The sequence below is a fragment of the Oncorhynchus kisutch genome, linkage group LG23, assembly GCF_002021735.2.
Source record: "Oncorhynchus kisutch isolate 150728-3 linkage group LG23, Okis_V2, whole genome shotgun sequence".
Lineage (NCBI taxonomy): Eukaryota > Metazoa > Chordata > Actinopteri > Salmoniformes > Salmonidae > Oncorhynchus > Oncorhynchus kisutch.
In genome coordinates this window covers 13,933,544-13,944,306 of record NC_034196.2, presented here as the reverse complement: position 1 = coordinate 13,944,306, position 10,763 = coordinate 13,933,544, and the positions used below count along the sequence as shown (strand labels likewise).

The 10,763-nt window shown below is 43.8% G+C and overlaps 1 protein-coding gene across 1 annotated transcript; it reads right to left on the bottom strand.

Annotated features, from left to right (window-relative positions):
- Nucleotides 1-370: 370 nt before the first annotated feature.
- Nucleotides 371-2,702, bottom strand: npffr1l1 (neuropeptide FF receptor 1 like 1). The gene is made up of 3 exons (XM_020457209.2): nt 2,416-2,702; nt 1,681-1,780; nt 371-1,271 (listed from the first exon to the last, which is right to left on the bottom strand). The coding sequence occupies exons 1-3, from the start codon at nt 2,693-2,695 to the stop codon at nt 446-448; spliced, it is 1,206 nt and encodes a 401-aa protein (XP_020312798.1). The 5' UTR covers nt 2,696-2,702; the 3' UTR covers nt 371-445.
- Nucleotides 2,703-10,763: the final 8,061 nt, after the last annotated feature.

Sequence of the window (10,763 nt, the reverse complement as noted above, 5' to 3'; positions counted from 1 at the left end):
AATCGTGTAACCAACAGTTTACCCAATAGCATTGTTTTTTTTTTTACATGAAGTGGGTAATGTTGGTAATCATTTTACAAGTTCCTGATGCTTTTTGTTTCTCTCAGATGTATTTCAGACACATCAAATCATACTTCCTTTTGAATGATTTTTGGAACATGTTTTGCCATGTATGAATGTGGTATTCAATGTGTTTCTATAGGCTATTAACAGTAAAGCCAAATTCAATGTTTTATTATTTTTTAAATCATATATTTTTTATCCATACAGGAGTCCTACAATTCAAAATCAAAAAGCTAAATGATCTATGGTATGACATCGTAAAACAATTATATGCATTAGCTTAGTAGAACCCCGCCTGTAACTGTTATGACAAAATAAAACAAGACAATTTGCATGACAATCATTGCCCAAAATTCCATAATCGTCATAGCCCTAATTACAGTCACTCCACCCAGGCACCAATTACCCTGTTGGGTGCAACATTCCTGTCATCCAGGACGATTCCATGGGTTCCATGTGGGATAATTTTGGGAGTGGCCTTGGAGCAGTGGCCTTTCTTCCCACCAGATGACTCAGGGTTATCATTGAATACTCTGTTAGGAGGCGGGAAGTTGAAGCGTGTATTAACCACAACTGTTGTTATTGTTTGTGAACAGGGCCTGCAGGCCACTGCAGCCTGGAACCCCCTGCGGAAGTTCTCATTGAAGAAGCCATAGATGATGGGGTTAATCCCACTGTTAAAGAAGGCCAGCCAGTGGGCCACAGGGAACAGGTAGCTGCTGAGGAAGTCAATCTGCTGCGTGTCCAGATCCCTATAGTCAGTCAGCAGCATTAACGTCCACAGAGGTAGCCATGACACCATGAAGAGCACAGCCACCATGGTCAGCATCTTGATCACTTTAACACGGCGTTGGGAGCGGGCCCTTCGCACTTTTGCCAGCCTCACCTGCCTCAGGTTGATAGAGAGCTTGGCAGCGATGCAGCCATACATTATGCTGATGATGCCCAGGGGGGCCAGGTACACGTGCACAAAGATGACCATGGTGTAGACCCGACGCATCTCGGGTCGGGGCCAGTTCTCGAAGCAGACAAAGACAGGGTAGGTCTGGTTGTCCTGGAGCATGTAGGTGTCCTCCAGCTGGATGACAGTCAGGTTGGCGGCCGAGGGGCAGATGACAGCAAACGCCAGCACCCAGATGAAGAGGATGGTGAGGAGAGCAGTCACAGGCCTTATCCGATGTCTAAAGGGGTACACAATACCTGTGAACCTGAGAAAGTAGTGAGAGGTAGAGAAAGAAAGAGAGACATCACCCTTCAGATGGCACCAGCGGCATTGTGAATATTACTCACTGATTATTTGTGCAAAATTATTATCACAAAATGCAATATAGTCCCTGCATTAGTAAAGCAATTAAAGATTTCTCTGTCAGCCATTACTAGATTCCCTCTCCTTTTCCAGTCCTTTGCCATCATTGAGATGGTAATAGACCATTCTTTTGGTCATCCATTCTTTACCATCATTAAGGCTACCCAATAACAAAACGCTGAATATGATGAAAGAGGACCCTTTACAAATGTATGGCTTGACACTTAAAGCAATGAAATTCACAAGAGCACAACCAGATGTGGGACAGGGCTAGTCTGGTGGTCTATCAGACTAGCCCACTGGGGTATTACCTGTCAACAGCTATGGCCACCAAAGTGAAGACTGATGCTGACACTGACATCCCCTGGACCAGGTTGCTCATGGTGCATGTAATCTGGCCAAATGGCCATCCTGAAAAGACAAACTTCATTACACAAGCAGTAGCCTGGTTGCCAGTCTGTTTCTGCTCTCCCTCGCCGACTCATTAAAGAATTGTCATGCCAAACATGTTTGGCTTAAGACAGCAATGGAGTCAGCACGAGCAGATCTGGGACCAGGCTACATATACATAGCTGGCAGGGATTAAGAAGGACACTATTGACTTGTTGTTTCACTGTGTATTTTTAGGTTTTGTATACTCAGTGTAAATATATGTGAAGGGAGCAAAGGGCTGAAAAGGTGGGAAAACACATACATGTAATAGATATTCACTTTTTAAATCATATCAACACCAAGTTGATTGAAATTCAGCGTTTTCACTCCACTCCACAGGGAAACCTTTGATAAATACAAAGAAAGTCCCATTTGAATCAAAATACAAGCACTATTCCAATATTATGCTCAATTCCTAAGAGGTTAAGAAAATGTTAAATCAAAGCAGACTGGGAATTTAGCTGGCTGGATTTAATGATGCAGACAAAAGGACTGCAGAACAGTTCTGAACACTCATTCCCAAAGCAACAAATGTATGCACCAGTAGTAACTATAATTTGTCACGACAAGCATCCCAATAATGAGTCCAGGCTATAACAAGCAAAACTCCCTACCTGATATCAGGCTGTCAATCAAAGTCGTTGGAACACAGAACACTCCAATGAGCAGGTCACTGATGGCCAAGTTGAGGATGAAGAGGTTAGTGACAGAGCGCATGTTGCGGTTCCGGAGGACCACCAGGGAGACCAGCACGTTCCCTCCGACACAGAGCAGGAGAACCACCACATAGCATAGGATGTAGCTGATGGCCATGCCGGTGGAATGCAGGTAATAAGGCATATAGGTGCGGTTGGCAGTGTCCATAGCGACACTGTGCATTGTGCCGCTGTCCATAGCGACGCCGTGCGTGTTGCTGTTCACAGCAGTTTCATTCAGTGACGCAATCTCCATTTTCACAAATCCCCTTCCAAGTGGAATCACATTAGAAAAATAAGGTATAGTGTACATTTTGCCATTAAAAACTTTGCAGATACAGACAGATTTTTTTAAAGAAAAGGAAATAGAAAAGGAAAACGATCAGATCTGTGTTCAAATACTATTGAAGGTATTGGAAAGACATTTGGGAGTAAGTATTTAGATATTTTTTTATTTGTAAAGACAAATAGTTGAATATTGGAATGTATTTAGAAATACTCAAATACACTGACTCAAATACACTCCCATGCATTTAACCCAGGTATTTGAAAATAGTATTTGAAATAAGTATTTGGTAGTCGGCTATTTATAGGAAATTATTAGAAAATCCTCAAAATCCTAGCAAATAATCAAATACAGATGTATTTGAACACAGTTCGAAAATGATAAAGCCAACAACATTCCCTCAAAAACATGTCATCATAACCATACTCATTCAGGAAAGGTTGACATTTGGACAAATCCCCTCCATCATGATTTATTGTTGTTATATTTTACTATAACTTTATCAAATGGCACTTATGTTCTTATGAAACAATTGCTTTACTGTATAAGCTCAGTGAGAATGGTGAGTGAAATTCATATGACTGAGAAGACCAAAGTTCCCATTTCATAGAAATCTGCAGGATGACTATTGTCAGAGAGGGACTTACCTTTGGAAGAGCTCCACAATAGTTATTTTGTTCGGTCTTGTCTGTGCAGCAGGTACGCTCTACTGTGCCTCGTAATGACTCTAGTCTGTCTCTAGACCCGCATCAGCATCCCTCATACTTTACAATGATTAGGCTACTGTACCACATGATAGTGCAACCAATAAATGCAGCCTATACTACAGGATGAAAAAATGATATTTATGTAAATTCATGCTTTCCATTTGGATTTATAGTAAGCCTACAGAACAATTTAAATGAAATTTGATGATCAGACTATAGTTCCTTGAAATAGCCTAATCTATTTTACCCACCACTATAAGACTGTTGCCTATTCATTATCTTGAATAATGACACAACAACAAGTGAATTAGACACTTCCAGATCTGTCTAGAAACATGTAAATGGAGTGTAAGCTACTGTATGTATGATCATCTACAGGGAGAGTTATAAGGAAAGTCCCAAGAGACTTGAAATCAACAAGTAACAAAGTAGTTAGCAGATGTGTCTGTACAGTATAGATACCAGCAGTGGTGTAAAGTACTTAATTATGTTTTTTTAAACGTTTAAGTACTACTTAAGTCGTTTTTTTGGGTATCTGTACTTTACTATTTATATTTTTGACTACTTTTACTTTTACTGTCTACCTGTGGACATCTAAGAGGGTGGCGAAATCCTGTTCTATTTCAATTACTTGTTAGGTCTCTCACTTATGGGTAGTGTCTCCTTTTATGGGCAGAGTCAAGGAAGGTCCAATCACAAAAGGTCTGTCGTAGAGAGACAGGAGCAACGGACTTCCTATATGGGCCCGTAGTTCACTCCTATCTTCGCTTTACGGATTTGATCAACTTGGACATCTGCTTTCCTGCTAAACTGTTCACATGTGGACCGTCAAGGACCCCACCGAACATAAGAAAGCAACTTCTCATTGAGCTCACAATGAAGAAAACTTTTCAGTCTGTAGTTCATGGCTAGCTCTTGCCCACTTTGTGGCGCTTATTCCCACCTAGGTGGAAAAATAACATTTTTGACAGCTATGAAAAATGCACATTCTCTTCCACTAACAACATGCTTGCTATAGCTTGGCTACCAAAGTGAACATAAGCTAGCTAACAACATGTTTGCTTTAGCTAGGCTACCAAAGTGAACACTAAATCAAATCAAATTTTATTTGTCACATACACATGTTAGGTTAGCAGATGTTAATGCGAGTGAAGCGAAATGCTTGTGCTTCTAGTTCCGACAATGCAGTAATAACCAACAAGTAATCTAGCTAACAATTCCAAAACTACTACCTTATAGACACAAGTGTAAGGGGATAAAGAATATGTACATAAAGATATATGAATGCGTGATGGTACAGAGCGGCATAGGCAAGATACAGTAGATGGTATTGAGTGCAGTATATACATATGAGATGAGTATGTAAACAAAGTGGCATAGTTAAAGTGGCTAGTGATACATGTATTACATAAAGATGCAGTAGCTGATATAGAGTACAGTATATACGTATACATATGAGATGAATAATGTAGGGTATGTAAACATTATATTAGGTACCATTGTTCAAAGTGGCTAATGATATATTTTACATAATTTCCCATCAATTCCCATTATTAAAGTGGCTGGAGTTGAGTCAGTGTGTTTGCAGCAGCCACTCAATGTTAGTGGTGGCTGTTTAACAGTCTGATGGCCTTGAGATAGAAGCTGTTTTTCAGTCTCTCGGTCCCAGCTTTGATGCACCTGTACTGACCTCACCTTCTGGATGATAGCGGGGTGAACAGGCAGTGGCTCGGGTGGTTGTTGTCCTTGATGATCTTTATGGCCTTCCTGTGACATCGGGTGGTGTAGGTGTCCTGGAGGGCAGGTAGTTTGCCCCCGGTGATGCGTTGTGCAGACCTCACTACCCTCTGGAGAGCCTTACGGTTGTGGGCGGAGCAGTTGCCGTACCAGGCGGTGATACAGCCCGACAGGATGCTCTCGATTGTGCATCTGTAGAAGTTTGTGAGTGCTTTTGGTGACAAGCCGAATTTCTTCAGCCTCCTGAGGTTGAAGAGGCGCTGCTGCACCTTCTTCACGATGCTGTCTGTGTGGGTGGACCAATTCAGTTCGTCTGTGATGTGTATGCCGAGGAACTTAAAACTTACTACCCTCTCCACTACTGTTCCATCGATGGTGATAGGGGGGTGTTCCCTCTGCTGTTTCCTGAAGTCCACAATCATCTCCTTAGTTTTGTTGACGTTGAGTGTGAGGTTATTTTCCTGACACCACACTCCGAGGGCCCTCACCTCCTCCCTGTAGGCCATCTCGTCGTTGTTGGTAATCAAGCCTACCACTGTTGTGTCGTCCGCAAACTTGATGATTGAGTTGGAGGCGTGCGTGGCCACGCAGCCGTGGGTGAACAGGGAGTACAGGAGAGGGCTCAGAATGCACCCTTGTGGGGCCCCAGTGTTGAGGATCAGCGGGGTGGAGATGTTGTTGCCTATCCTCACCACCTGGGGGCGGCCCGTCAGGAAGTCCAGTACCCAGTTGCACAGGGCGGGGTCGAGACCCAGGGTCTCGAGCTTGATGACGAGCTTGGAGGGCACTATGGTGTTAGCCGAGCTGTAGTCGATGAACAGCATTCTCACATAGGTATTCCTCTTGTCCAGATGGGTTAGGGCAGTGTGCAGTGTGGTTGAGATTGCATCGTCTGTGGACCTATTTGGGCGGTAAGCAAATTGGAGTGGGTCTAGGGTGTCAGGTAGGGTGGAGGTGATATGGTCCTTGACTAGTCTCTCAAAGCACTTCATGATGACGGAAGTGAGTGCTACGGGGCGGTAGTCGTTTAGCTCAGTTACCTTAGCTTTCTTGGGAAGAGGAACAATGGTGGCCCTCTTGAAGCATGTGGGAACAACAGACTGGGATAGGGATTGATTGAATATGTCCGTAAACACACCAGCCAGCTGATCTGCGCATGCTCTGAGGGCGCAGCTGGGGATGCCGTCTGGGCCTGCAGCCTTGCGAGGGTTGACACGTTTAAATGTTTTCCTCACGTCGGCTGCAGTGAAGGAGAGTCCGCATGTTTTGGTTGCGGGCCGTGTCAGTGGCACTGTATTGTCCTCAAAGCGGGTGGGCAAAAAAGTTATTTAGTCTGCCTGGGAGCAAGACATCCTGATCCGTGACGGGGCTGGTTTTCTTTTTGTAATCCGTGATTGACTGTAGACCCTGCCACATACCTCTTGTGTCTGAGCCGTTGAATTGAGATTCTACTTTGTCTCTATACTGACGCTTAACTTGTTTGATTGCCTTGAGGAGGGAATAGTTACACTGTTTGTATTCGGTCATGTTTCCGGTCACCTTGCCCTGATTAAAAGCAGTGGTTCGCGCTTTCAGTTTCACTCGAATGCTGCCATCAATCCACGGTTTCTGGTTTGGGAATGTTTTAATCGTTGCTATGGGAACGACATCTTCAACGCACGTTCTAATGAACTCGCTCACCGAATCAGCGTATTCGTCAATGTTGTTGTCTGACGCAATATGAAACATATCCCAGTCCACGTGATGGAAGCAGTCTTGGAGTGTGGAATCAGATTGGTCGGACCAGCGTTGAACAGACCTCAGCGTGGGAGCTTCTTGTTTTAGTTTCTATCTGTAGGCAGGGATCAACAAAATGAAGTCGTGGTCAGCTTTACCGAAAGGAGAGCGGGGCAGGGCCTTATATGCGTCGCGGAAGTTAGAATAGCAATGATCCAAGGTTTTTCCAGCCCTGGTTGCGCAATCGATATGCTATTACAATTTAGGGCGTCTTGTTTTCAGATTAGCCTTGTTAAAATCCCCAGCTACAATGAATGCAGCCTCCGGATATATGGATTCCAGTTTGCAAAGAGTCAAATAAAGTTTGTTCAGAGCCATCGATGTGTCTGCTTGGGGGGGAATATATACGGCTGTGATTATAATAGAAGAGAATTCCCTTGGTAGATAATGCGGTCGACATTTGATTGTGAGGAATTCTAAATCAGGTGAACAGAAGGACTTGAGTTCCTGTATGTTGTTGTGGCCACACCACGTCTCATTAACCATAAAGCATACGCCCCCGCCCCTCTTCTTACCAGAGAGATGTTTGTTTCTGTGCATGGAGAAACCAGCTGGCTGCACCGACTCCGATAGTGTCTCTCCAGTGAGCCATGTTTCCGTGAAGCAAAGAACGTTACAGTCTCTGATGTCCCTCTGGAATGCTACCCTTGCTCGGATTTCATCAACCTTGTTGTCAAGAGACTGGACATTGGCGAGAAGAATGCTAGGGAGTGGTGCACGATGTGCCCGTCTCCGGAGTCTGACCAGAAGACCGCTTTGTTTCCCCTTTTTACGAAGTCGTTTTTTTGGGTCGCCAGCTGGGATCCATTCCGTTGTCCTGGGTGAAAGGCAGAACACAGGATCCGCTTCGCGAAAGTCATATTCTTGGTCGTACTGATGGTGAGTTGACGCTGCTCTTATATTCAGTAGCTAGCTAACAACATGTTTGCTATAACTAGGCTACCAAAGTGAACACTAGCTGGCTAACAACAGTCTACTAGCTACACGGTTACAGTGTCGAAAAGTGTCAATGCTCGAGCTTAGGCAAATTCTAGCCTCAAACGTCGGGTATGATAGGCTAGCACTCCACGCTGATCGTCCTCCCAGCTTTTGGGTGAACATACTTGCCCATACTGAGCACAACTGGGCTGAGGTTATGGACATTCTCCCCCCGTATATGCGGTTTGACAGCCTAGCATTAGGGGAAGATGACTTGATCATAGACGAGAATGAAGACGATACACTGTGTCTCTTCCATAGAGAAGAGGAGGTGGAGGAGGAACTCAAAATTGACTGGTGAGAGGGACAGGTTCGAGGGAAAGAGGCTTCTGTCCCGTACCACCTCGGGATAGCAACGTATCCCAGCCATACCAGCCTGCTTGTTGTAGGCCAAATGCAACTGGGACAAGCCCATATCTGGCAAAGCCCTAGCCAGGGACACCACTGCCATGGTATTGCACGATATGGAGGATCTGGGGTTCTTCCAGCCTCCAGTCGTAGAATGCTCTCTGGACAGCCACCTCAACCCAGAATGCCGTGCCTCTGCTCTCTCTGTCCTGACTTTCCCTGAGAAGTTGGAACGGTTTTCTGCCTCCATCCACCACAAGGTGGCATATCAGAGCGAGCTACTGGAAGAGATGGGCAGCCTCCTTGACAAGAGCGAGCCAAACTCACTACTCTTCGAAGAGATCTGTGTAGTCTCAAACTTCAACCTCTGCGCCTCCAGGGGAGCTAACCAAGGCTGTGGGTGCGTCACGAGTGGGTGAGAGAGCTCTGTGGCTGAACCTGTCCAGCCTCACAGAGAAGGAGAAGGCAGACTTCCTAGATGCTCCCATCGAGCCAAAGGAACTGTTTGGCCCCACTGTCGCTACTATGCGGCAGAGTGTGGAACTGCGCAGAGCAAAAGGAGAGGCTTTCGACCCGGATCCTGTCCCGACAAAATTTCCACAATCCAAATCCAACTTCCACAATCCAAGAGTCCAAGTCAAACTAAGATTCTTTATTTTCTGAGCTCAGAGAGAATAACAGAGTTACACAGTGCAGTGTAGACACTGAATTCCGAAGCATTGGGTGATAAGCACATATCTTTATAGTTTCCTGTTCTTGGGCGGGACTTTCAGTTCTCCTTTTATCCATACAAAGACACAGGAGCAAGCTGGTTTGCAACACAGGATGATACTCCCAAGAACAGGAGATTATAATAGGATAGTTTCACAAGGTTAGTCACATACTCAGTTATATGGACACATACAATACAAATTTCCCCATTACACGAGCCAGTGTGCCAATTCGGCAGGAAGAGGTCAGTACCAGCGGCCCAGCATACTGCTAATCCACAAGTAGGCACTCAAAACAGAAACTGGGGCAGACAGTCCTACACCACAGCCACGCCAACGATATGAATATATGAGTCATGGGTCCTGGGTCGAGAGGCTACAGGCTACAGGCTTCAGTTCGCCAGAAAACTCCCCTCATTCAACGGAGTGGTGGTTTCAGTGGCGAATGGCGACTTAGCTCGAATACTAGAGGAGGAGAACTCCTTTCTGTTGAGCAAAAGGGCTTCTACTCTCCTTACTTCCAAGGACAATTTCACTTATATATATGTATAAAAGTAGTAAAAGTTTAAGTATTTGGTCCCATATTTATCGCACACCATGACTACATCAAGTTTGTGACTCTAACATTTCGTTGGATGCATTCGCTCTGTATTTTGGATGTGTTTCAGATTATTTTGTGCCCAATAGAAGTCAGTGCTGTCTTATTCAATAGAAATGAATGGTAAATAATGTATTGTATCATTTTGCAGTCACTTTAATTGTAAATAAGAATAGAATATGTTTCTAAACTTCTGTATTCATGTGGATGCTATCATGATTACGGATAATCCTAATTGAATCATGCATTTAAAAAAACGCTAACCACCTTTGTTATTGTAATGGTGAGACGTTAGCATGTCTTGGGGGTGGGATGTGCTTCTGTAACTTTCTCACTTATCATTATTCACGATTAATCAGGATGATCCGTAATCACAGTAGCATCCATATCAATGTAGAAGGGTTTAGAAACATATCGAACAACATAATTAGCACCCTTAGGTTAGTCAATGCATATGATTAAAATAACATTTATGTAGAAAACAAGATTATGTTCTTATTAATGATCCGTGTCTTTGAGAGTGTAACAAGTTAAACCTGTAATCACTACAACCTATTGAAAAGCAATGACTTTTACCAATTTAGCCAGATTTGATTGATTGTGACAGGTTTAAATTAAACTGCTGCTACTGACTAGTTCCAGTGTACGATAGATGTGTTGCTTCAAAACATGTGAAGCAACAAATATGAAAGACTTATCCACTAAAACATTTGCATAATTTAACATATTGTACATCAGACAGGATTTGTTACAAGTTTTTGCTGTTATAAACTTTACATAACGTTTTTTGAAAAGTGTGCTAATGTGTTTTAACATGAAAAGGAACAAGAGACTGAAGGGGAATCATGATCAATGTAGTCATATCACACCTACCACTAAGTGGCGCAATTGCTGATGTAGGGAACAGTCAAAAACACATTTTTTTAAAGAAAGACAAAAGAAAGAAAGAAAGGAAAAAGTATTGAGGGACAAAAGTGTATCCCCTCTGCCAGTGTGTGTGTGTGTGTGTGTGTGTGTGTGTGTGTGTGTGTGTGTGTGTGTGTGTGTGTGTGTGTGTGTGTGTGTGTGTGTGTGTGTGTGTTTGAGAGAAGGAGTGTGTTTGTCCTGGAACAGCTCTTCCTGATTCA

Excerpts from the sequence above, each read along its gene's own strand:
- npffr1l1 (XM_020457209.2), bottom strand. The coding sequence starts at position 2,695 with ATGGACAGCGGCACAATGCACAGTGTCGCTATGGACACTGCCAACCGC. Across the intron at positions 1,781-2,415 it reads GATTGACAGCCTGATATCAG|GATGGCCATTTGGCCAGATT; the intron begins GTAGGGAGTTTT and ends TTGTCTTTTCAG. Across the intron at positions 1,272-1,680 it reads GTGGCCATAGCTGTTGACAG|GTTCACAGGTATTGTGTACC; the intron begins GTAATACCCCAG and ends CTACTTTCTCAG.